The sequence below is a fragment of the Coregonus lavaretus genome, assembly GCF_964263955.1.
Source record: "Coregonus lavaretus genome assembly, chromosome: 1".
NCBI classification, from domain to species: Eukaryota; Metazoa; Chordata; class Actinopteri; order Salmoniformes; family Salmonidae; genus Coregonus; species Coregonus lavaretus.
Window position 1 is genome coordinate 57,865,884 of NC_139988.1, and position 27,998 is coordinate 57,893,881.

Genomic DNA, 27,998 nt, shown 5'->3' on the forward strand with positions numbered 1-27,998 from the left:
TACGAATGCTAGAATAGCAAATTGGAAGCAAGTGAGAATGCACCATGCAGTCTCCACTTTGTATTATTTTCAAATGTTTGAAGGACTTGGTGTTGGGTTGAAAATAATTTGTAGATTAAGAATACTTTATTTATTTATTTGAGATCACTTTGTTCCTTCGTTGGTTCCACTCGGAGCCATATTATTACTACATAACTCATTAATTTAGTTACATATTCAGTCATTCACCCAATCTATAATGGAAGGTATGGCCTTACGGAATAACAGTACAATTGAAGGGATATATCCTATACCTGTTGTACATGACCACGCATAAAATCTTCATTGAACCTAAGCTTTTTCTCAATATCGTGGAGGAGAGTTTGTTGGCTGCTACGAATGTCATCTGAAATAGGACGAGTGCTTGTAGGCAACTTCTTCAGTATGCCTTGAGGCGGCCTGTGGATGAAAACAAATACATTAGCAGAAATGAATTTTTACAATATATAAAACTGAAACACGATGAATTGAATGGTGAGGTAAGAGGTCCAAAGTTCCCGGGGTTTTCTAAAATCCGGGTCGGAGGATTCCGCCTCTGCTTATTCCCTCCCGATTCCAGCAATCCTCCAACCAGGATTAAAAAATAAATAAAAATAAAAACGGGGAACTTTGGGAATGTTTCTGGAATTCAGGAACCATAGGGTCTTACCCATGAGCACTCCTGGGCAGGCCCATAGAGTTGGTGGCTTGTGTGGTGTGTAGAGAGGGCAGGACAGAGCTGAGGAAGGCCACATGGTTCTGGATGGGGCTGGGGGTGGAGGTGCTGGAGGTCGGGGACGCTGCCTGCGGGGGCGACTGCTGTGGTAGGGTGAACACAGAGTTAATGTAGGCAGCAGGCAACAGGTTGGGGGAGGACATGAAGAAAGGTGGGCTGGTGGGTGACTTGAGGACTCTGGTGGGGAAGAGTCTGGGTTGCGGAGAGAACAGGTTGGGGTTGGAGGAGTTGAGCTCGGCAGCCAGCTTGTGGAGCAATGGAACAGGGGATTCCGTAGGAGAGGGACTCCTGACTGGAGAGAGGGGAGTCTGGGCAGTGATGAACTCCTTTGGCCTGGCGTAGTTGAAGCTCTGTGACGTGGGGGCCAGGTTGAGGAGGGAGGCGTGGGTTGTTCTGAGCAGTGGGGAGGGGGAGGTGTTCTGCATGGTTGTGGGGGCCTTGTTGAAAGCTGCAGGGATGGAGCTGAGAGATTCTGTGGGGGCTGTATTCAGATGAGGTGTGGGGGGTGTGCTAAACTTTGGTACGTGAATGGTTTTAGGCAGGGATGAGTGGGCTAAGTTCAGCTGGGAAGAATGGGTGGTGTTTTGGGACATATAGGGTGGGGATGCAGGGCTGGTGTACAGGTGTGGTGCAGGAGCAGTTCTCAGCAGAGGGGCAGACGGAGGGGTGCTCATACAAGAAGGAGCTGTCTTCAGTTGAGGAGGGGACGGCAGGGTACCCATAACTGGTGCAGGAGGGGCTGTGTTCAGTAGCGGTGCAGAGGTAGTGTTCATTGGTGGTGCAGGGCTTGTGTTTAACAGGGGTGAAGAAGTAGAATAAGAATGGGTGGCGTATGGGTTCAGTAGTGGTGCAGAGGCAATGTTTAGCAGGAGTGCAGGGGTAGCGTTCAATCTTGTCACAGGGGAGGAGTTGAGTAAGGGTGTTGGGGCTGTGGTCAGTATGGGTGCGGCGTGGGTGGTCTGCAGGGGCATGGGGGTAGATGAACGGGGCAGGCCTGACTGAGGCTGGGCTTGGGGCTGGACCTGGGGCTGGGACCCGTGGTGTGTTTGGGCTGGCCAGGCAGATGCCTCCGGTTGGCTCTGGGTGGTTCCGGTTGGCTCAGTCTCAGTCTGCTGCTGCTCCATAAGCACCTGGTTGTGCAGAAGTTGCAGCTGGACAGGGTCTCTGAGAAAACAGAGATGGAAGTTGTTGAAAACATGAAAACTTTATAAAATAAAACTAGCCTGGTCCCAGATCTGTTTATGTGGTCTTGCCAACTCATAGGTCATTGTCACGCCAAACCATAGGAGTTGGCAAGACAGTTTAAACAGATGAGACCAGGCTATAATAAAACCATATATTTGTTCAAAAGTCTTAATGTGTTCCTCACCCGAATAAATACAAATACTCTAAACACAGTTCCCTAAAAAGTAATGAGCACAATGTGTCTTTCAGGGGCAGGTGAAATAGTATGCCCTTTTAACTTATAGGAGTATCCAGAGATCTGCAACTGGAAATGTCAGTAATGTTCTGTATCAAGCTTGGTACAAGAACCTTTCATTGCATTATTCTAGCATTTTAAAAATTAGTTTTGATGCCCTTACTGAGATGCATGTTCTGTAGCTTCTTATTCAATATCAGTCACTTTGATAACGTAAAGTGAAAACCAGACAATAACTTATTGTCCATGAATCAATTATTATTATTATTAACACTATGCAAAACACTTATCTTAGAGCCAGACACATTTTTCATCCAACAGAAATATGAAAAACACAATGGCAGAATGCAAAAATTCATAGCATGTGCAAAAAGCATAGAATTACACTTACTTACGTTAAGAAATCACCAACCTCAGGTTTTTGTAGTGTTAAACTCCACATAGTTAAGCACATATGTATTCAGTAGACAAATGACAACTGGAATACAGCAGATCTGATAGGGAGCTCAAGAGGAGACCTTCCCAACTTCAATGTTTACTGTTTTAAATATAGCCCACACAACTGAAGCTGCTTTCTTCACTTCAAAACAAGGACAGCAAATGAAAAACTACATCACAAGACTGAGACCAAACCATTTTTAGAATTAATTTATAATTAAGCGTTTTCGTAACAAAATCAACTGCAGGTGCAAAATTTGGGAAACACAATGGTGATAAAACAAATGGTTTGTGGTCTGACTGGTTGTTCATTTGGCACCAAATCATGTCAGGCTGTCAGTCTTGGGATTTGTCTTAAGTTAGGATTTGTCTTAAGTTAAGTGATACTAGATAAGTTAAAAAATACTTGAGAAAAAGGAATACTCACAGTTTGGGCTTGGTCAGTACTGGAGGTGGATCCTTATTGGCCAACTGCGACATATCTTCATATGAATGGCTATTGGATGCTTCACTCTCGTTTTCCATCTCATCCTCAGGCAGTTTAAAGTGCACACGGAGGCCTGCCCTCGAGCTAGACCTGGGCCCGTTGTGGTTCACCAGAACCCCAGGCTTAAGGCAGGAGGAGTTGGGGGGATCAGGGAGGTTTATAGGGGGAGGGGGCTCAGGTTTATGGATAGGAGTCCCTTCCACCTTAGGCCTCAGACCAACGGCAGGGTCAGGTAACACTGAAAAGGCTCTGGAGACTTCCTGGTCAGTCTTGGGCATCTCACCACTGCTCTGGGGCTCAGGGTGTAGCCCGCTGGAGCTAGTAGGCAGGTCTGGGTGAGGGGTGCTCAGGTAGAGTGGGTCCAGATGAGATGTGCTGGAGCTACGGGTGCCTATCCGGTGGCTGCTGCCCAGGCTTAGTGGGTCCAGGCTGGGCATGCTGGGGCTGATAGGGTCCTGGCGCAGCATGCTGGAGCTCAGAGGGTCTAGACGGAGGGTACTGGTGCTCAGAGGTTCCAGTCGTAATGTGCTGGAGCTGAGGGGATCCAGGCGGATTGTGCTGGAGTGAGGCTTGATGCTGTTGGTGACAGGAGCCTCAGCTTGAGGCTTTAGACTGGGGAGAGTGAGATCTGATGTAGAGGCCTCTGGGACTTGTGTGGACTCCACTGTTAAAGTGCCTATGGGAGTTTTCACGTGGTTGTTGTTGGTGTTGGCATTGCCTAATGAGGTACAGAGAGAAGGATAGGTACAGTGCCTAGTGAAAGTCTACACACCCCTTGCACAGTTTTCAAATTTTGCTGCCTTGAAATTACCTCTAAAAAGGAATTGCATTGATTTTCCACTACTAATCTACACAACCTACCTCACATTTTCAAAGTGAAAGAAAAATTATAGAAAATGTTCAAAATGAAATATAATAATAACGTGTCTTGATTGTGTATGTCTTCACACCCCCGAGTTAATACTTGGTGGAAGCACCTTTTGGCAGCCATTACAGCTGTGTGAATTATTTTGAATAAGATTCTACCAACTTTGCACAACTAATAGGGCAACATTTATCCATTGTTTTTTTTATTGTTTTTTATTGCTCAAGTTCAGCTAAATTGATGGACAGCAATATTCAGGACTGAGGCTGGACCACTCAGGAGCACTTAACACCGCTTGGAAAGCCATTCTGTTGTGTCTTTGGCATTACAATTTGTGTAATTGACCCACTGAAAAAGAAAATTCCAGGGTTAGTTATTCAGAAGACTGAGGTAGGTTTTCCTCTTACTTTTTACCTGGGCTTTGCTCCTTTCATATTTATTTTGATCCTGACAAACTCCCCAGTCCTTGCCGGTGACAAGGATACCCATAACATGATGCTTCCACCACAATACTTGAAAATACAGAGGGTTTCACTCTGTGATGTGTTGTATTTGACTCAAACTTGGTTTTTAATTTAGGCCAAAAAGTAGATTTATTTGCAATGCTGTCTTGCAGTATTACTTAACGGCCTTGTTGCAAAGAGAATTTATGATTTGGAGTGGATTTTTTAAAGACAGGCTTCCTTCTTTTCACTTTTTCAAACAGGCCAGTAATGTGGAGTGAATGCAATGTTGTTGATCCATGCACAGTTCTCTCTCAGCTCAGCCAATGAATCCTAAGCCTCATAGTGATGTCATTGAGCAGTTTACAATTGCCATACTTGACCATACTCAAAAGGGATATCCAGTGTCTTGGAATTATTTCTTAACGTCCCGTGATCTATGCCTGTCCCAAAAAAAACATTGTTTGACATTCACTATCTATTTGAGGAACCTTACAGAGACAGGTAAAGTTTTTCTTAAATCATGAGAACCACAACTTTTGCAAACAGATTGATTGTTGTGTGATTTAGTATGAAAATATTTGCTCCTGAACTTATTCAGATGTGCCACAGCAAAGGGCGTGAAGACCATAGCAATCAGTAGAGTGTGTAGATCTGTGGATAAAAATCCCTTTTTAGAATTTTAGGCAGAAAAATTTGAAAACTATGCAAGGGTGTGTAGACTTTCACTAGGCACTGTAAACATAGTCTCCAAATATGATCTTACTAATAGAACTGTCAAGTCTAAACTTTGTTTGTAAGCCAGTGACGTTACCTTTCACCCTTAGTGCAGCGATACTGGATACAGTTCCATATTTGTTGCTTGCAGTGCAAGTGAACGTTCCAGAATCTTCAGGGAAGACTTCAGCAATGACCAAAGTGCATATTTCCTCTAAAGGGAATACAGAATTAGGGAGATAAGCGACAGCTGAATGTAATTGTTGAAGTTCAGGTAACATGTCTGACAGATTAAAGGGCAGAGAAGGTACTATACTGAACAAAAATATATAAATGTTGGTCCCATTTTTCATGAGCTGAAATTAAAGATCCCTGAAAAATCACAAAAATAAGATTTTTTCTCAAATGTTGTGCACAAATGTGCTTACATCCCTGTTAGTAAGCATTTCTCCTTTGTCAAGATAATCCATCCACCTGACAGGCGTGGCATATCAATAAGCTGATTAAACAGCATGATCATTACACAGGTGCACCTAAAAGGCCAATCTAAAATGTACAGTTTTGTCACACAACGCCACGTCTCAAGTTTTGAGGCAGCATGCAGTTGGCATTCTGACTGCAGGAATGTCCACCAGAGCTGTTGCCAGATAATTTAATGTAAATTTTTTGACCATAAGCCGCCTCCAACGTCATTTGAGATAATTTGGCTGTAGGTCCAACTGGCCTCCCAACCGCAGACCACGTGTAACCACTCCAGCCCAGGACCTCCACATCCGGCTTCTTCACCTGCGGGATGGTCTGAGACGAGCCACCCGGACAGCTAATGAAACTGTGGGTTTGCACAACTGAAGAATTTCTGCACAAACTGTCAGAAACCGTCATCCTCACCAGGGTTTTGACCTGACTGCAGTTCGGCGTCGTAACCAACTTTATTGGGCAAATGTTCACCTTCGATGGCCACTGGCAAGCTGGAGAAGTGTGCTCTTCACGGATGAATCCCGGTTTCAACTGTACCAGGCAGATGGCAAACGTTGTGAACAAAGTGCCCCATGGTGGCGGTGGGGTTATGGTATGGGCAGGCATAAGCTACGGACAACGAACACCATTGCATTTTATTGATGGCAGTTTGAATGCACACAGATACCGTAACAAGATCCTGAGGCCCATTGTCGTGCCATTCATCCAGCCCATCACGTTGTGTTTCAGCATGATAATGTGCGGCCCCGTGTTGCAAGGATCTGTACACAATTCCTGGAAGTTGAAAATGTCCCAGTTCTTCCATGGCCTGCATAGTCACCAGACATGTTACCCATTGAACATGTTTAGGATGCTCTGGATCGATGTGTACGACAGCGTGTTCCAGTTCCCACTTATATCCAGCAACTTCGTACAGCCATTGAAGAGGAGTGGGACAACATTCCACAGGCCACAATCAACAGCATGATCAACTATATGCAAAGGAGGTGTGTCGCGCTGCATGAGGCAAATGGTGATCACACCAGATACTGACTGGTTTTCGGATCCATGCCCCTACTTTTTTTTTAAAGGTATCTGTGACCAACAGATGCATATCTGTATTCCCAGTCATGTGAAATCCATAGATTAGGGCCTAATGAATTGATTTCAATTGACTGATTTCCTTATATGAACTGTAACTCAGTAAAATCTTTGAAATTGTTGCATGTTGCTTTTTGTTCAGTGTATAACAGCATGGTAGCTGTACTATGTAGCTAACCTACTGTATGTACAGTATATGCACAGTGAAACAGACAGTAAGCCTCTGCATTGTAAAATGTCTGCATTTCTATATACTGTATAATTATTGCTTAATATTTTGTATTTTCTAAGATACAGAGAACTAATACACATTCATATAATGCATATGCTGTAAGTGAGCTGTTTTTCCAATGGCACAGCAGCTACATTTGCTTCCAGTCACGAGTGATTCTCTGTGTTCCAGACACTCTGAAAGGCTCTGTAACCATGATAGTTCAACAGACACAGGTTGTTAAGGTTCCTTTTATAAGGTTGAGTTTTAGGAGGAGAAGCAAACTGGCTTTTACGCAGAGGAGTTATAGGAGCTACAGCCCCAGCCAGATACTGTTACCATCTGGGAAGAGTAATGGTGTACACTTTTTCAAAGAAAACATCACCTAGGCTACAGTAGGACTGACTTTTCTTTTTTGTTATTGTATCTAATACTTGTATATTGTGAATATATTTACATTTCAGTAACACATCACACAAAATACTTTGATACATGCAGAAATATGCTCCTTCTTAAGATTTTACAATTGTATTAATTGTACTATGACAGTCTCTCATTTGCATAATATGTACCTAATTCAGCCATGGATCGAGGCTCTAAAAATGAAGAAAATGCTAATATATATTTAATTGTTTGAAATCAGAGCTTTCTGCTCTTCATGCTGCCTTCTAAAAAAACATGCACTTTTTTGGGGATACTTTAACTGTTTTCAGAACGCTTACATTTATTAACTTCAAAGATAGCTCCATATCAGTGACAATTTACTAACAAACTAATAAAAGAGAATTTAGGTAAATCACAGAAAATACCACAAGATGAATGTACATTATTCCAACACATAGTAAAGGAGTGAAGGTCTTGGACTTACTCTTCTGCAGGATCCTGAAGTCAGGGGAATCCTCTATGACGGTTCCTTCTCTGTACCAGTCCACCTTGGGGGAGGGCACCCCTTTAACACAGCACTCTAGCACCACCAGCTGGTTCTCAGACACCAATAGGTCCTGCAGACTCTGAGGGGCCAAGTAGTCATACGTTTATCATCACACACAAAACATACAGTTTCTTAAGTACATGAGCTTTAAAAATGTACCATATAAGACAATATCATATTTTGTTCGATGTTTAATGATGAAATTGACATTGTACATGTCTTCTAATTATTAATAGTGTGTATATGATATTAGTGTGGTACCTTTGTGAAAACAGGGGCAGCCATGATAGGCCTCCCGTCTAGACCTTGAGGATAGACATCAAGACCTAGAGTATAGCTGTCTCCATTTAGGTTCTGAAAAAAAAAGGATTCCATCAATTAAAGTGGAACTGACACCGTTTTAACTACCGTGCAGAAATGACATTAAACAAACACAATCATACAAACACATAATCATAATATCGGTCTAAAATATCAAATTCACATTTTATGCTTAAAAACCAACTTTATAAGAGTTTTTAAAAATAGGTTATATTTGACTCAAAATTCCATTACATAGAGTAAGGTATTGCTGGCCGAATTAAATGGATGCAATCAATGCATGATTAATAAAATGTATCAATAAATCGCTAGATAGTCTAATAAATATTGCTATCAGGTCATAAATCACAATTGCCTCCAGCAATTCAGGGGATGAATTGTTTCAGATTCACAGACCCAATATTTTGGACAAAAACAGATGGAAAGGGCAGTGATTGGGAATCTCAATTAAATCAATCTAGCTATGCGGTAAGTGCAACGGCTATAGCTTATCTATTTATGTAGGCCTACTTATTTAGCAAACTAGCAATATGGCTTGATAGCCAAGTCATTTAGCAATCTAGAACCTAAAATGACACGGAGCCTTGTACTGTAGCTAGTTAGTTATCTAGCAGCTGGAAGGATGCATGTTATCACCAGGGGCCTCATTTATAAGCATTGCGTATGCACAAAACATGCCCTAAAACACGCATGCGCCAGTTGGCATTTATAAAAACTGAACTTGATGTGAGAATGTGCTTATCCTCCCACAAACTTTAGACCATGCGTATGCACAGTTTCTATTGGTTCTATTAGATAGGCTATTATAATTTCATTTTTTTGCTATATGCATCTGAAAGGGAGCGCAGTTTATAACATACAGTAGAATTAAACAGGTGAACAGACAGTTGATCTTTTGCATTGAAGTGTGTGAACTACCACTGTAAGTAGGCCTAATGTAGTAAAAAAAAAAAATCTAAGTAGACAATGTTTGAGAATTCGGGTGCAGTGCAGCATATGGGTTTGGGGAAAAAGTAGGCTAAATGCAAAACATTATTGAATTAAAACAATCTGTTACAGGTCGACAACATTTTGCAATTGTTTTTGTCCATTAGAAACGGTCAGATACAGCAAATGTCACTGCAAAAGAAAACATTCTGCCAACACCCCCAAAGACATTTGATCACAAGTTCGCAATTGCTATTTCTTTTAGATACCAAAAAAGTGTTAAACAAATCAAAATATATTTTATATTTGAGATTCTTCAAATAGCCACCCTTTGCCTTGATGACAGCTTTGCACACTCTTGGCATTCTCTCAACCAGCTTCACCTGGAATGCTTCTCCAACAGGCTTGAAGGAGTTCCCACATATGCTGAGCACTTGTTGGCTGCTTTTCCTAAACTGAGAGATTTCCTTTGTCCAAAGTTCGGATGACAAGAGGCAAAGCACGCGCCTTTTGTTAGACGAACCCAGTACCGTATCTATTAAGTATTTTGTATTAACTCCCCATATAATTGTTTAAGTATATTCTTACATCCTGAATTACTTGATACCAGAGAAACTCATCATAACAGTTACATTTAGGAGTTAGGTTAAAGGCTTAAGGTTAGGGTTAGGGGAAGGGTTAGTTAACATGCTAAGTAAGTAGTTGCAAAGTAGCTAATAAGTTGTAAGTAGTTGAAAAGTTGCTAATTAGCTAAAATGCTAAAGTTGTCCGTGATGAGATTCGAACTCACAACTTTTGGGTTGCTAGACATTCGCATTATTGCCTTTAGCACACCTGATTCTAATAATTACCTGGTTAATAAGATGAATCCAGCCTGGTCTCATAGACTAGACATAACATAGTAAACGTAAATCCGGGACACTTTAGTATGATATGTTACGTTTGGTATGGTTACATAAGACAGATGGTTACTTGATTAGGGTTGGAGCGAAAACCTACAGGACGGTAGCTCTCTCCAGGAACAAGGTTGGAGAGCGCTAGTCTAGTTTGAAAGGGAGGATAAGCACTTTCTCACATCAAGTTCAGTTTTTATAAATGCCAACTTCTGCATGAAAACTGGAGCATGCTTGTTTTGGGGCATATTTTGTGGTACGCAACATTTATACTGTAAATGAGGCACCAGGACTCTACATAGACCGGTGCGCCATAACCAATCACAGTTAGAGTAGGCCTATTATGCAAATAGCCATGCCATACGGGCATGTGCCCTTCACTTTGATGTTGCTTGTAACGCCAGGGTAGTGGGTTCGATCCCCGGGACCACCCATACACAAAAATTTATGCACGCATGACTGTAAGTCGCTTTGGATAAAAGCTTCTGCTAAATGGCATATTATTATTATGTTGCACTGCACTGGACTTTGTTTTAGATCATTGCTTAGAAAGCAGTAGCAAAAGTCACAAAATAAACCTGAATGGTTTCTGCAAATACTGTAAATACTGTATATAAATACCACTGGAGTCTTACTTTTGGGAACTTTCAAGTCCTATTGATTAAACAACCAACAGGTAGGCTATATTCCCTCAGCCCATGCAGAACAACAACAACCACCATGTTAGCCTGAGCCAGATGAACTAAAATCTAGCACAGGGGACGATAGATAAACCCTCTCAAACTTTTTCAGCGCTTAGTTGACAGTCCAAATTGCACTGTGACTATGATTGGGGGGAAAGTCTACCACTCACCTAGGCTACTTGTCCAGGGCAGGGGCCTCATTTATAATCGTTGCATACATTTCACACTAAATATCTGTGTGTGTCATTTCTGAAAAGTCTGCGCATGTACACAAATATTGAGATTAATAAACTTGGCAAACGCCACACATACACATGTTTCCCCTTATAAATCAGACCTGTCATAAAAAGGTGAGAGCGTGAACGAGCATTAAAACTCTGCCTGGAAAACTCCCTCCATTCACCTTTTATGGTGACAATGACGTCCTTTATTTTCTGCATAATTTGAAATTATTGGAATTAGGCCACAGCAGTTTCTATAAGAAAGAACAATGGCAATTTTGATCACATTTCTGCAGTGGTTCTCAAACCTAGGGGACGTGAGGGGTCGGCAGGGGGCGTCGCGGGGTGGGAACCCCCCCCAAAAAACTCAGTCCAGCTTTCAACTCTTGAAAGTTGTAATAGGACAATGCACAAGGTGCAATTTTGAAATTGGGTAGTGCATCATCAGTTTTCCTCTTGTCATGTCAGTCATTGCATACCTAGAGAACTATTTATAACTTGTCAGAAATGTCCAGATCAATTAGCCCATGTCAGCTAATGTTTTTTAGCTAGGTTTTTTAGCCCATAGATTTTGTAGTAATGTTCGAGTCACTCAAATATCACATTAATACACATTTGATATGGCAAAATGTATAGAATTGCAAGATAATTAGCTTTAAAACGGCTAAATTTCCTCTGCACCCCATGACAAAATGTGTACAAATGTAGGAAATAACCTTTCAACCTGCAACATTTTCTCTCCGCCAACAAGAGGGATGTGAACAGTTTGTGTCATGAACAGTGCTTGTGCCCATAGAAATCGGCGTGGCGCGTACATGGGATGTTCCCCAATGCTGGAAGGGGGGCCGGAGTGAAAAGGTTTGGGAACCCCTGATGTAGAGGTGTGCGCAGGATGTTTTGATATTTTGTTGTGACTTTTTCAAACTAAATGCATGCTGCCTATAGAGCGAATGCCTGTGTATTCTGCAAGATTGATTGTATATTAAAAACAATTTAAAAGTAGGCTAAATGCTACACTTCTATGCAAAAGACGAATTATTGTTCAGTATTTAGTTTATCAACATTGGGTTTCTATGTCCTGCCTTGGTATAGGCTCTGAGATTAAATAGGTAATGATGTCGCACAGCAATTCTGTAGCCTACCCATACTGTCAACTATTTTACATAAGCTACCAGTGGATTTACTGTGTTGGCAATTTTTTTAAATCTTCTGCTGTAATTTATGCCGTATCTGGCAAGGACTGTGTCCATTTCTATAGGATAAAACAATGTCAAATAGTTCTGGAGCTGTCAGCAGAACATTTGAATTCAACAATGTTTTGCATCAACTTTTCCTCCAACCTAAATATGATGGACTGTCCGTGAATTCTGAAACAATTGCAGTATTTACAGTAGCATACAGTGAGGGAAAAAAGTATTTGATCCCCTGCTGATTTTGTACGTTTGCCCACTGACAAAGAAATGATCAGTCTATAATTTTAACGGTAGGTTTATTTGAACAGTGAGAGACAGAATAACAACAAAAAAATCCAGAAAAATGCATGTCAAAAATGTTATAAATTTATTTGCATTTTAATGAGGGAAATAAGTATTTGACCCCCTCTCAATCAGAAAGATTTCTGGCTCCCAGGTGTCTTTTATACAGGTAACGTGCTGAGATTAGGAGCACACTCTTAAAGGGAGTGCACCTAATCTCAGCTTGTTACCTGTATAAAAGACACCTGTCCACAGAAGCAATCAATCAATCAGATTCCAAACTCTCCACCATAGCCAAGACCAAAGAGCTCTCCAAGGATGTCAGGGACAAGATTGTAGACCTACACAAGGCTGGAATGGGCTACAAGACCATCACCAAGCAGCTTGGTGAGAAGGTGACAACAGTTGGTGCGATTATTCGCAAATGGAAGAAACACAAAATAACTGTCAATCTCCCTCGGCCTGGGGCTCCATGCAAGAACTCACCTTGTGGAGTTGCAATGATCATGAGAACGGTGAGGAATCAGCCCAGAACTACACGGGAGGATCTAGTCAATGATCTCAAGGCAGCTGGGACCATAGTCACCAAGAAAACAATTAGTAACACACTACGCCGTGAAGGACTGAAATCCTGCAGCGCCCGCAAGGTCCCCCTGCTCAAGAAAGCACATATACAGGGCCGTCTGAAGTTTGCCAATGAACATCTGAATGATTCAGAGGAGAACTGGGTGAAAGTGTTGTGGTCAGATGAGACCAAAATGGAGCTCTTTGGCATCAACTCGCCGTGTTTGGAGGAGGAGGAATGCTGCCTATGACCCCAAGAACACCATCCCCACCGTCAAACATGGAGGTGGAAACATTATGCTTTGGGGGTGTTTTTTCTGCTAAGGGGACAGGACACCTTCACCGCATCAAATGGACGATGGACGGCGCCATGTACCGTCAAATCTTGGGTGTGAACCTCCTTCCCTCAGCCAGGGCATTGAAAATGGGTAGTGGATGGGTATTCCAGCATGACAATGACCCAAAACACACGGCCAAGTCAACAAAGGAGTGGCTCAAGAAGAAGCACATTAAGGTCCTGGAGTGGCCTAGCCAGTCTCCAGACCTTAATCCCATAGAAAATCTGTGGAGGGAGCTGAAGGTTCGAGTTGCCAAACATCAGGCTCGAAACCTTAATGACTTGGAGAAGATCTGCAAAGAGGAGTGGGACAAAATCCCTCCTGAGATGTGTGCAAACCTGGTGGCCAACTACAAGAAACGTCTGACCTCTGTGATTGCCAACAAGGGTTTTGCCACCAAGTACTAAGTCATTTTTTGCAGAGGGGTCAAATACTTATTTCCCTCATTAAAATGCAAATCAATTTATAACATTTTTGACATGCGTTTTTCTGGATTTTGTTGTTGTTATTCTGTCTCTAACTGTTCAAATAACCCTACCATTAAAATTATAGACTGATCATGTCTTTGTCAGTGGGCAAACGTACAAAATCATCAGGGGATCAAATAATTTTTTCCCTCACTGTACATACTGGGAGGGAGCTGGGTCAATACACTGTTCAACTGTTCACATGGTAAATCCGACTGTATATTATAGCCTAAACCGCGCCGCCTATGGGATAGCAAAACTTGAAATATACAGTAGCCTATCTATACTAGGCCAATTAAATGAGAGATGTGCACTGTAATTTGTTGTATGGCTACTTCAGAATACGAACCCATCACGGCCACAAAAGGTGAGGAATTTATTCTGCAATGGTTATGAAAATAAAATAGGAAAAAGATTCCCATGTCTAATTATTTTAGATTCTACAAATAAAACACAGATTTCCGCTATTCTCACTAACGGCAAATGGCTGCATTCTTATTCATATGTTTACCTTTTTTTTTTATGAATAAGCTTTTCATCATATCCCCCATTTGCACAAAATACTTCCTTGCCAGCTTGCAATACAATATTTCAACCACTAGCAGATGTGTTTACACATGGTCTAAAGTTTGCAGGGAGGTGAGCACATTTTTATAAATGCGAACTTTTGCGTGAAAATTGGCGCACAAACATTTTGAGGTATATTTTGTACATACACACGGTTTATAAATGAGGCCCCAGGCCTGGACAAGATTGACACGTTTTTATTTATTTACTGCACTGTCTCTTATTTACCCAAACGCATGGCCACTTTCCCATTTATATTACTATAGAATTTTCACAAATACCTGACTGTCATTTCCAAACATTCTATGAATGTATGAATACATGAAGATAAGCATATCTATGTGCTCGCTTGTCACACACACAGGAAAATTCATCATATTCTTCCTGAGGGTGTATATGAACAGATTTTAATACCATTTAATGTTCCACTTTAAGTAACCAAACACAAATACACATTGTCAAGTACTGTGTGTGTCGTGTAAAAGATCACTGAGCAGAAAGGAACGTTTTTGACACGTGCAGTATTTCAGATATCATGAATTTCCATTTAAATGTTTGCAGTGTATTCAGGAGCCAGAGCGTTTTGAGCAGAATATTACCTCAGCTAGAGTCGTCTGTATGGCAGCCACCTGGGCAGGCAGTGTAGAGGAGACCACCTGGGTCAGCGGTAGTGCCGTGGTAGAGACTGTCTGTGTCGGGAATGGTGTGGACATCACTGGGACAGGTGACGGTGTTGGCAGTGACAGTGTTGACACCTCCTGCGCCACTACTGACGCCGTGTCCACAGGTGGTAGATCTAGAGTAGAGACTACCTGGACAGATAACGGTGCCGACGTCTCCTGGGCAGGGGACAATGTAAACGCCACCTGGGTGGATGGTGCTGTTGTCACCTCCATAATAGGAAGGACATTAGTAGCTACCTGGACAGGTACAGATGCAGTGACTACCTGGCTAGAAGGCAGTGAGGTGGCCTCCTGTGGCTGTTCTTCAGTGCAAACGGTTGTGTCATCCTCATACACAGACACAACACTGAACACTGGAGGTAAAGATGGGGCACCCGGCTGAGCTGGGGTCCTCTGCAGCCTTTAGGTTTACAAGAGAAACAGGATACATTGTAACTAACCAGGTCCCACTGGGCTAAAATGATTTTTACAGTGTTGAAGTTACATACAGTGCCTTCAGAAAGGATTCATATCCCTTGACTTATTCCACATTTTGTTGTGTTACAGCCTGAATGGATTCAATCTACACACAATACCCCATAATGACTCAATTACATTTTACATTTTAGTCATTTACAGTTAGTGAGTGCATACATTATTATATATATTTTTTCATACTGGCCCCCCGTGGGAATCGAACCCACAACCCTGGCGTTGCAAACACCATGCTCTACCAACTGAGCTACATCCCTGCCGGCCATTCCCTCCCCTACCCTGGGCCAATTGTGCGCCGCCCAATGGGTCTCCCGGTCGCGGCCGGCTACGACAGAGCCTGGATTCGAACCAGGATCTCTGGCCTTAGACCACTGCGCCACTCGTATCTCATTTACATAAGTATTCACACCCCTCACTCAATACTTTGTAGAAGCACCTTTGGCAGCAATTACAGCTGTGAGTCTTTCTGGGTAAGTCTCTAAGAGCTGTCCACATCTGGATTGTGCAACATTTGCCCATTATTCTTTTCAAAATTCTAATTGGTTGTTGATCATTGCTAGGATAACCATTTTCATGTCTTGCCATAGATTTTCAAGTAGATTTAAGTCAAAACTGTAACTCGGCCACTCAGGAACATTTACTGTCTCCATGGTAAGAACCGCCAGTGTAGATTTGGCCTTGTGTTTTAGGTAATTGTCCTGCTGAAAGGGGAATTAATCTCCCAGTGTCTGCTGGAAAGCAGACTGAACCAGGTTTTCCTCTAGGATTTTGCCTGTGATTAGCACCATTTCTTTTTTATCCTGAAAAACTCCCCAGTCCTTAACGATTACAAGCATACCCATAACATGATTCAGCCACCACTATGCTTGAAAATATGGAGAGTGGTACTCAGTAATGTGTTGTATTGGATTTGCCCCAAACATAACACTTTGTATTCAGGACAAAAAGTTAATTGCTTTGCCACATATTTTGCAGTATTACCTTTAGTGCCTTGTTGCAAACAGGATGCATGTTTTTGAATATTTTTTATTCTGTACAGGCTTCCTTCTTTTCACTCTGTCAATTAGGTTAGTACTGTGGAGTAAATACAATGTTGTTGAGCCGCCATCAGTTCTCCCATCACAGCCATTAAACTCTGTAACTGTTTTGAAGTCACCATTGGCCTCATAGTGAAATCCCTGAGCGATTTCCTTCCTCTCCGGCAACTGAGTTAGGAAGGATGTCTGTATCTTTGTAGTGACTGGGTGTATTGATACATCATCCAACGTGTAATTAATAACTTCACTATGCTCAAAGGGATATTCAATGTCTGCCTTTTTTTTACCCATCTACCAATAGGTGCCCTTCTTCTTTGCGAGGTATTGGAAAACCTCCCTGGTCTTTGTGGTTGAATCTGTGTTTGAAATTCACTGCGCGACTGAGGGACCTTACAGATCATTTTATGTGTGGCATACAGAGATGAGGTAGTCATTCAAAAATCATGTTAAACACTATTACTGCACACAGAGTGAGTCCATGCAACTTATTATGTGACTTGTTAGGCACATTTTTACTCCCGAACTTATTTAGCTTGCCATAACAAAGGGGTTAAATACTTAGTGACTCAAGACATGTCAGCTTTTCATTTTTTATTAATTTGTAAAAAACTCTAAAAATATAATTCCACTTTGACATTATGGGATATTGTGTGTAGGCCAGTGACAAAAAATATCAATTTAATCAATTTTACATTCAGGCTGTCACACAACAAAATGTGGAAAAAGTCAAGGGGTGTGAATACTTTCTGAAGGCACTGTATGTGCTACACTGAGGCCTGTGACATTACAGAATGTAAACCTTTGAAGCTTGCTTTTACTACCCAATTAAATGTTTTCCAATCATATTTTGAGTAGAGGAAGAGTACTCACTGTGCAAGTTCAAAATGTTGTTCCCCCTCCGAATCTGTCGAGGAGGCACCTGTATAACATAAGAGGGTGATATGCAGCACACTAGTAGGGATGATCTTAGTATGATTGTCTATATTCATATATTTTAACTTAAAATTAAACATTTGAACCAGAGGAGATACTAATTAATCATCAGTAATACTTTTTAGGTTATATAGTAAGTATTTATGTGACGATGCACTCTAGATTGGCCACTTGACTTGAAGGTGAAAACTCAATGGTCACCTTCGATGTAGATTTCGGCGGACGTCGAGTCGGTGCCGTAGAAGTTGGATGCAAAGCAAGAGTACCGCCCTGTGTCTTCCTCGAATGCCTCGGCAATGATCAGAGAGTGCAACTCGCCGTTGTTGATGATCTGAATGTCAGGGCAGTTCTCCAGCTCCTTCCCCTCACAAAACCACCTGGAAAGCCACACAATGCATACGCCCCTTTTAGTGTCATCGCATTAGAGATTCAGCCCATTGTGCATAATCATTGTATAAAATCTAACTGCTTCAACTTCAAAATATACACTGAGTGTACAAAACATTAAGGACACCTTCCTAATATTGAGTTGTACCCCCTTTTGACTTCAATGCTTCCCAGAGTTGTGTCAAGTTGGCTGGATGTCCTTTGGGTGGTGGACCATTCTTGATACACACGGGAAACTGTTGAGCGTGAAAAACCAAGCAGCGTTGCAGTTCTTGACACACTCAAACCGGTGCGCCTGGCACCTAATACCACACCCCGTTCAAAGGCACTTAAAACTTTGGTCTTGGCCATTCACCCTCTGAATGGCACACATACACAATCCATGTCTCAATTGTCTCAAGGCTTAAAAAGAATTATTTAACCTGTCTCCTAACCTTCATCTACACTGATTCAAGTGGATTTAAAAAGAGCAGGTGGTCCTAATGTTTTGTACACTCAGTGTAAGTTAAATGAAGTTACATCAACTTAGAAAATCAAGTTGAGTTGACAAAACGAAAAAACGAACAACCTTTCTGTATTGGCAACTCTCCACCAGTCATAACTCATTAGTGTATTGACCCAGCTCCCTCCCAGTATGTACAGTGAGGGAAAAAAGTATTTGATCCCCTGCTGATTTTGTACGTTTGCCCACTGACAAAGACATGATCAGTCTATAATTTTAATGGTAGGTTTATTTGAACAGTGAGAGACAGAATAACAACAAAAAAATCCAGAAAAACACATGTCAAACCAATTGTTTTCTTGGTGACTATGGTCCCAGCTGCCTTGAAATCATTGACAAGATCCTCCAGTGTAGTTCTGGGCTGATTCCTCACCGTTCTCATGATCATTGCAACTCCACGAGGTGAGATCTTGCATGGAGCCCTAGGCCGAGGGAGATTGACAGTTCTTTTGTGTTTCTTCCATTTGCGAATAATCGCACCAACTGTTTTCACCTTCTCACCAAGCTGCTTGGCGATGGTCTTGTAGCCCATTCCAGCCTTGTGTAGGTCTACAATCTTGTCCCTGACATCCTTGGAGAGCTCTTTGGTCTTGGCCATGGTGGAGAGTTTGGAATCTGATTGATTGATTGCTTCTGTGGAAAGGTGTCTTTTATACAGGTAACAAACTGAGATTAGGAGCACTCCCTTTAAGAGTGTGCTCCTAATCTCAGCTCGTTACCTGTATAAAAGACACCTGGGAGCCAGAAATCTTTCTGATTGAGAGGGGGTCAAATACTTATTTCCCTCATTAAAATGCAAATACATTTATAACATTTTTGACATGTGTTTTTCTGGATTTTTTTGTTGTTATTCTGTCTGTCACTGTTCAAATAAACCTACCATTAAAATTATAGACTGATCATTTCTTTGTCAGTGGGCAAACGTACAAATCAGCAGGGGATCAAATACTTTTTTCCCCACACTGTATGTCTGGCCAACTACCAGTAAGTGTAGCTACAATCAGGTCAGGGGAAGAAGTTCTGGTGAGTTCTCTTTCACCGTAAAACAAGCCACCAACACACCACCGTACCATGCCAAATGAGCCCTTAGTTACCACTTGCTATATGGCAGTAGTGATTGATGTAAAGTCTAAATGAATAATGTTCTGAAGATGACAAATATACTACTGTTCCTCACTGACTAGTTTAAAACCACCTCAACTAACTTCATTATTTTCTGTAAAAAAGTAACTCTAGTTTTGTATTCTCTGCTTCAATATTCAGTTAAAGATGTTCAAGTGTGAATTTACACGAGGTTGTCTTTCAGGCTTCGTGTAAAGACTGGCTAGTATTTCCAGTATGATATCAATGGAGTCCTCGACCTGCTAGATTGGCAACTCCATAAAGACACTTGTTAGATCAGAGAGATGATTTAACGGCCAAATACTAACCCTTTATTACTGTACTAACTCGTATCCTCTCATACCCTGTGTACTAAAAAGCCGACCAGCCACCATGTCTCTGTAGATCTATTTTGGGTGGATGAGGCAATGATGCAGTGTAAAATATGTAATATAAACATGTAGGCAAGAGTGTCTACGATCTCTTAGGAGAGGTCACCATACATATGTATAGGTCAGCTATGGGCCTAAATGATCCAGCAAGAATGAATGTTCTGCATACACAGAAAAATACAAAATAAAGTTGAGACTATGTAGTCAAATATAAATACTCAGTATTACAGAATCCCCCTGCCAAGAGCGCTGTGGGACTAATTTCCAGCGTGTGTGTTGTTGTTTATGTCTGGCTGGAGCTGCGGTCTGACTCACCCATCCTCACCCTTTCTCCCCTCAGGTGAGAGATCGATATCTCCTCCAGCTCATGGCTTCAGCCAATCGGACAATAGGCATGTGTCTCACCCCTGTGCACGTTCTAGCCATGCAGTCTCTACAGGCCCTGATTGGCTAGCCAGCCTGACCCACACTCTCCAAGGGAGTAGATATTGCCAGTACCTGAACGGTGTTATTCCAGTCTGTGAGTGTGGGTGTACATATGTGCGTTACTACAAAAACGATGTACATCCCCATGTTTATCTTCTCCTGTGTGTGATTAAAGTTCCTGTGTGTGTGTTAACTCTTGGGTTGCTTTATTCCCCTCTAACCGGGGGCGGTGTCAGTGAGTCACAAACCAGTAAAATACGTAGAGCCGAGTCGCTCTCTTTCACTCAATATTGGACAAAGTTTAAAATCAAACAAATCAGCATGCAATACACAGTATAAGCTGAGGATGTTCTGAACACTTTTAAAGGATTGCAAGTCTGCTACTCCATCTCTAACAAACCAGGAAGCCTATCAAAAGGATTTGCTGGATAGTTCAGCAAAGGTTCGAGTTTATTCCAAAGAGAGGTGGTCTTCTTTGGTGTGCCCCCTAGAGAAGAACAGATTCAATAGAAATCCCAATTGAGATTCTTATCAAGAAAGATGATCCAGTGTCCAAAATGGCCCTGATGCAATCACCCACTTTGCTATGCCATACTCCTGATGTGTGGCTGATATGTGGCTGATACTCGGGCGCAATGTACATATAGGAGACATCACTGGAATGTACTGCCTAAGGTCCATCTGGCAAGGCATGTCAGTTCTAATGAGTAAGGGTCTGATTTGAAAATATGAGTAGTAGAGGAGCTGGTTAATCTGCCTGGCTGCTGCACCTGTCAAGGCTATTTTCCCTCCAGACTCCAGCCCTGGAGAGGAAAGCCCCCCCAACAGAACACCCCAAAGCCTAGGGGGGCTATGACTGTGTGTCCCAATCGCACATACACACAATACTAAACATAGACTGAGAATATGCACAATACTATTCCCTGACACACCAGAGCTACTAAATCCTAGGAGGTGATACAGAGCACACTTAAAACTAGAATCCTTAATTGAAACAAGAACAAAGTGGTCACCCTGCCTCTGTTTTTGTAAAAAACTGAGGGATGGGCCTGGAGAAATGTAACCACTTTCAAATTAATAGACAGATATATGGATGCAAGGACTGACCATCCATGATATCAAAATGATAGTTTTAACCATGTTTTGAGGCTATACAGTGTTTGTTTATATTTACATTGTTTAAAAACATTGTAGTAAAACAAGCTTGTATTTTGGGTTCTGATGGGGTACGACAGTTGAACTAAGCTCATGAGGCATTTATAAGATATATTCTTCAAGAATCAATGGGTATATTTAATTAATGTATAAGTCAAAAATGGATGTCGCAAATAAGGATTCTAGCTTTAATACTGAGAGAACATAAGCATGACATCAAGAACTAACCCAACTGTGTACAGTGCCAAGCTCTAACAAAATTACATGACACACCATATGAAATACTAAGCTAAGAGGCAAACACTCCTTAATATACTGATAACGCTAAAACATCTAGTGAGCAAAACATGAACTCATACACAAGTATAATGCACTGACAATCTATAGATCCTTAATACATTCACACCATACAAATAATCAGACAACAGAACAGCACCAAGAACTGACATAAAACACCATACAACATTTCAAATACACACCTATCATATCAGCTGTTTTACCAAATCCTACTTTAATGTTTCTAACAACTCAGGCAATTCCATTCCACCACAAGACACTGTGCTCAGTGCCACTGCCAGTCCCGAAACGGCGGTGAGAAACATCACAGTGACAGGAGCGTGTCAGTAGGTTAGCATTGTCCAGTGGGACCTTCAGCTGGCCCTCGCTTATTCTGACCGCTCAGGTGACCTCTTTGTCTATCAATTCAAGCAGGAATCTAGTTCATTCTCAAACCCTGACAACTGTTCAAACTACTATACCACATTCCGTTACTGTTATTTCTTGGCAAATAGGCCGCAATCTGTGTTCAGATATTTAAGAACATTATTATGAGCTGATAAAAACACACTGTCATTTAGAGTGCTGCACACACTGGCACACAAACACTGCAATGATTTAATGTTCCAGACATAAAACAGAATACACACAGCACTTTGTGTCAGCTGTTTGCTAGCATCACCTGTCAAACATGCAGATCTCCCTTGATGTCTTAGAAAACAGCAAACTTTGTCTTGACTGTCCCATACAGAGCTTTGTCACAATCGATATCTATCTTATGACAAACACAGTGACAGTTTTATTTTCCAACCAATAGATGATCTATACTTAGGAATTGTGACACTTCTCTGGGTTTACTGTACCCTCTCACTAAAAGTACTGGTGTCCATGGGTGTCAGTATATAAATACCAGCTCAGTATCATGAATATCCCAAGGCATATTTGAATATTTGCACATTTAAGCCCAAACAAGCAAATATTACTGTGTACCCTGAGATCATTGACAAAATACCTGTAAAAACAGAATTTCTTACTGGCCTTCTCGTCTTTGAAACAAAAGAAAGCTATACATTTCAAGATGTGTTGAATAGCTACTCCAGAAAAAATACTGGTATTCATATTCGACAATGTCAACAACATTCCTAATATCATAATTGTCTCACTTTGCATCTTATTTCTCACTCACCCTTGATTCCTGCACTTCTTTCATATGTCCATTTAGATTATGTCTTCAACAGTAAAATAATGAAATTGTACTCAGATCCTGCTAAGTGGTGAGTAATCTCCTGTTTTCAGGCTCATAGTGCCTTCGGAAAGTATTCAGACACCTTGACTTTTTCCACATTTTGTTACATTAGTCTTGAGAGGATCTGCAGAGAAGATACAGGTGTGCCAAGCTTGTAGCGTCATACCCAAGAAGACTCGAGGCTGTAATCGCTGCCAAAGGTGCTTCAACAAAGTACTGATTAAAGGGTCTGAATACTTATGTAAATATATATATTTTTAATGATGTTTTATTTATTTTGCAAACATTTCTAAAAAACCTGTTTTTGCTTTGTCATTATGGGGTATTGTGTGTAGATTGAACAGGGAAAAAACTATTTAATCTATTTTAGAATAAGGCTGTAACGTAACTAAATGTGGAAAAAGTCAAGGGGTCTGAATACTTTCCGAATGCACTGTATGCTCCACTGCTTTGATTGGTGTAAGATAATGAAAAGGGACCCGCAAAGAAAATACGAGGAACTTATAGTTACATGTAATTTGCGGCCTACATGATCATGAGCAAAGTCATTGTAGCCTATAATTTCACTTCCCCTGTGAGAACCATGAGCAGGGGCTGACTTGGCTTTGCTGTACCGCAACCGAAGCCTGCCAGCAAGCCTACCTACCAAAGGTTGCACCGTGTCCATTACAATTTAGAAAAACACATACCAGCTATCTTTCAATATTTATCCATATTACCAGAGCATCATCTTATTCTTTCAAACTATTTCTATGGCAGATTCGCAGTCGCAGACTTTGGAGATAGCAATAGACGGCGATGTCCAAGATAGTGATTTCCATCTGTGGAGAAGTTCTCTAAATCAATGCTTAGGACAAATCTAGCTCCAGAACCAGCCATAGACCCAGCTGGCTAATCTTTTGAAAACTTTAGCCAGCAACAGAGATACTTGGTATCTGTACTTTACTATTTATATTTTTGACTACTTTTACTTTTACTTCACTACATTCCTAAAGAAAAGAATGTACTTTTTACTCCATACATTTTCCCTCACACCCAAAAGTACTTGTTACATTTTGAATACATTTTTTACATTTTAGTCATATAGCAGACGCTCTTATCCAGAGCGACTTACAGTTAGTGAGTGCATACATTTTCATACTGGCCCCCCGTGGGAAATGAACCCACAACCCTGGCGTTGCAAGCGCCATGCTCTACCAATTGAGCTACAGGGGACCCCTACTTAGCAGGACAGGAAAATTGTCCAATTCACTCACTTATCAAGAGAATATCCCTGGTCATCCCTACTGCCTCTGATCTGGCAGACGCACTAAACACAAATGCTTCATTTGTAAATTATGTCTGAGTGTTGGAGTGTGCCCCTGGCTATCTTTACATTAAAAAAAACAAGAAAATAGTGCCCCCTGGTTTGCTTAATATAAGGAATGTGAAATAATTTGTACTTTTACTTTTGATATTTAAGTATATTTAAAACCAAATACTTTTACTCAAGTATGACAATTGGGTACTTATTCCACCACTGATCATTGCTAGACAGCCATTTTCAAGTCTTGCCATAGATTTTCAAGCCAAATTAAATCAAAACTGTAACTAGGCCACTCAGGAACATTCAATATAATCTTGGTAAGTAACTCCAGTGTATATTCGTTTTAGGTTATTGTCCTGCTGAAGGTGGATTTGTCTCCCAGTGTCTGTTTGAAAGCAGACTGAACCAGGTTTTCCTCTCCTCTAGGACTTTGCCTGTGCTTAGCTCTGTTCCTTTTATCCTAAAAAACTCCCTAGTCCTTGCCGATGACAAGCATACCCATAACAGCCACCACCATGCTTGAAAATAGAAGAGTGGTACTCAGTGATGCGTTGTGTTGGATTTGCTCCAAACATAATGCTTTGTATTAATTTCTTTGCCACATTTTTTGCAGTATTACTTTAGTGCCTTATTTCAAACAGGATGCATGTTTTGGAATATTTGTATTCTGTACAGGCTTCCTTCTTTTCCCTCTGTCATTTAGGTTAGTATTGTGGAGTAACTACAATGTTGTTGATCCATCCTCAGGTTTCTCCTATCACAGCCATTTAACTCTGTAACTGGTTTAAAATCAACATTGGCCTCATGGTAAAATCCCTGAGCGGTTTCCTTCCTCTCCGTCAACTGAGTTAGGAAGGACATCTGTATCTTTGTAGTGACTGGGTGTATACTTCACCATGCTCTAAGGCATATATTCAATGTTTACCCATCTACCAATAGGTGCCCTACTTTGTGAGGCATTGGAAAACCTCCCTGTTCTTTGTCATTGAATCTGTGCTTGAAATTCACTGCTTGACTGAGGGACCTTACAGATAATTGTATGTGTGGAGTACAGAGATGGGGTAGTCATTCAAAAATCAGAGTTAGTCCATGCAACTTATTATCTGACTTGTTAAGCACATTTTTACTCCTGAAGTTATTTAGGCGTGCCATAACAAAGGCGTTGAATACTTAGTGACTCAAGACATTTCTGCTTTTCGTTTTTGATTAATTAGTAAACATTTCTAAAACCATAATTCCACTTTGACATTATGGGGTATTGTGTGTGTAGATCAACAAAATCGACACCTAAGTACCGTGATAATAGCATATTGTGAGGTCCCTGGCAATTCCCAGCCCTACTAGCTAGCTACACTCACAGCTGACAGTGCCCTATTTTTTTATGTTTATCAACTCCACGTGGAAATTCCCACACCCAGCTCATGAATATTTATAAGTAGCCTTCGTCATTCTTTGGAAGTGAAACCTAAACATGCGTTTCCTCTCTAGGACAGGAAATTACGTCAAAATAGTGGCGGCAGCTTCCTCTGTGGGGGTCCTTTAAAGGCCCAATGCATCCATTTTTATATCGATATCAAATAATTTCTGGGTAGCAATTAAGTACCTTACTGTAATAGTTTTCCATTAAAATGGGCAAAAGTTGCTTTTTAGCTAAAAACTATTTCTCAAGCAAGAATTTTGCTAGGACTTTCTGGGAGTGGTCTGTGTGGGGAGGGGAAAACTGAAAACTAGCTGTTATTGGCAGAGAGGTTTGGAACTCTCTTTGTTATTGGTCTATTAACCAATTTGCTGCATAGCGATGTCACCATGGAAAGCCGAAACTCTCGCCTATGCAAACCTGCTGATTAGAAGGTCCTGTGTAGATTGTATTTTCAACAAGCAACTATCAGGAATTAACACTGATCAAATGTTGTCACACTTTTACAGTGTTAGTTTCATCAGCTGTTGTACAATATGATACAAAACTTTGAAATGTGACTGCACTAGGCCTTTAAGCTGACTTTAGCCACTGTAACTCACATTGTTTTTCAGATAGCATTGGCTAAAGTTAGCTAAAATTAGCAGTGGCTATTTAAACAAATTTGAACTGCGGATGACAGTTTCTCCTTGCCCCATACATTTATTTCAGATTAAGTGTAAAAATAGAGGTAAGTGTAAAAAAAAAAAAAAGATATCCTTTAAATTAAGAAGAAATGCAACTTTGGCTACAAAAACACTAACATTCAGTGAGGTTGACCGTTTGGGTAGCCTTACCGGACTTCGGGCATGGGGAATCCTCGAACAATGCAGTCCAGCTGAACCTTGCTGCCCTCCAGCACCTCCCTGCTTTTCAGTTTCTGGATGAAGTGAGGGGGCTCAGAGGTGGGGTCGGCTGTGTACACACTGGGGGTGATCTCCACCAGGGCAGGGCTTTCAGCCTCATCCACCCCATCCGCCTCCAGCACCCCCGAGTCATCATACTGCTCCTCAGTAGTCCTGCAGTCCTGCATGGGGAAGTAAGCGTTCCCAAACCCTGGTTCTATGCCCAAACCCTGGACTTCTGGCGGCTGAATGCTGAAGGAATTAGCAGGCCTCTCCATCGCCATTTCGAAGTCTTGGAGAAGAATGGTCCGTTCCCTGTCGTCTGCATTCAGGGAAGAAACGCTCCCATCCACTTGGCCCTTGTTGGCTCTGCTCCTATGAGCTTTGCATGATCGGGGCCGTATCCTTTTAGAGCTGTTAGCCTTGAACAGAGAGGAGAGCTCCTCGATGAAGTCTGCTGCCTTGTTGAGGAACTCCTTCTTGGACTGGGTCTCCAGTCCGTACGCTGGCGTGTTCATCCCCCTTGCCACTGGCCTCTTAAAGTCCTCCCTGGCCACCCCGTTGTTCTTCATTGTAATGTCCTGGATGATGGACGCTGGGAACGTCTGTCTGTCAGCCGTCATTCCATTGTCCTGCATGGACGGTGGGTACAACTGTCTGTCTGTCCTCATGGCGTTGTCCTGGATGGATGGTTGGGACAGTTGATATATCTGTCTGTCGGTCCTCATCGCGTTGTCCTGAATGGACGGTTGGGATGGCTGATATATCTGTTTGTCTATCCTTATCACATTGTCCTGTATGGACAGAGGTGGGAATGACTGTCTCTCTGGGAAGAATGTTGGGTGTGTTGGTAGGGGTTCTTTTAGTTCCAGGTCAGGCTGGGTGTCGGGAGTGTTGGATGCAGCGGAGGTGGCAGAAGGGGCCTTGACCTCTGTCCTCTCCTCGCGGGCCTCGTGTCCGATAGCCTGACAGGCCAGGTTGACACTCTTATCCAGTTCTTCCTGGCTCAGGAAGGCTGAGAGGTCTGGGAACCGAGGTTGGGGTTGGGGCTCGTCCTGCCCCGCAGAGTTCTCCGCCTTGCCTTTGAGGGGTGCGTAGACCAGGCGGCGCAAGGAGGAGTCGGAACGGCTCATCTCGCTGTGTCTCTGGTGCGCTCGCGCTTCGGCCAAGTAGTTCTCTCTCAAGAGCTGAGACAATGATGTAGGCTGGTTCACATTGTTCTCTTGCATGCTGTGGGGAAATAAGAGGGTTTAAAACTTTAACTGATTGTGACGGTTTCATTTTAAGTGTGTCAGTGCATAAGTGTATTCCCCCTGTGAAAATTCATCATTACACTTCCATTTAAATTAGTTCAGACATTACTAATTTAGAAACTTATAATAAATCAATGCTTCTACATTCATTGAATATTTGACAAAAATAATGCAATATTGGTAAGATCACAGAATACTTTGCAAGTAATTCAATAACAATCTGTGTTCCACTTGTGGGTCATAATCA

At 41.8% G+C, this 27,998-nt stretch overlaps 1 protein-coding gene across 1 annotated transcript in view; it reads right to left on the reverse strand.

Annotated features, from left to right (window-relative positions):
• The window catches only part of LOC311133592 (myopalladin-like), a gene marked incomplete at both ends in the record, with an annotated part of 44,674 nt that extends 16,947 nt beyond the window's left edge, over positions 1 to 27,727 (reverse strand). The window contains 12 exons of the mRNA XM_084167108.1: positions 294 to 438; positions 689 to 1,918; positions 3,040 to 3,817; positions 5,222 to 5,338; positions 7,465 to 7,488; positions 7,761 to 7,902; positions 8,085 to 8,177; positions 14,879 to 15,118; positions 15,200 to 15,362; positions 17,344 to 17,392; positions 17,608 to 17,783; positions 26,451 to 27,727. Of these exons, the coding sequence (XP_084023234.1) occupies positions 294 to 438; positions 689 to 1,918; positions 3,040 to 3,817; positions 5,222 to 5,338; positions 7,465 to 7,488; positions 7,761 to 7,902; positions 8,085 to 8,177; positions 14,879 to 15,118; positions 15,200 to 15,362; positions 17,344 to 17,392; positions 17,608 to 17,783; positions 26,451 to 27,727 (4,434 nt within the window). The remainder of the gene's footprint in view (positions 1 to 293; positions 439 to 688; positions 1,919 to 3,039; positions 3,818 to 5,221; positions 5,339 to 7,464; positions 7,489 to 7,760; positions 7,903 to 8,084; positions 8,178 to 14,878; positions 15,119 to 15,199; positions 15,363 to 17,343; positions 17,393 to 17,607; positions 17,784 to 26,450) is intronic.
• Between the last annotated feature and the right edge of the window lie 271 nt (positions 27,728 to 27,998).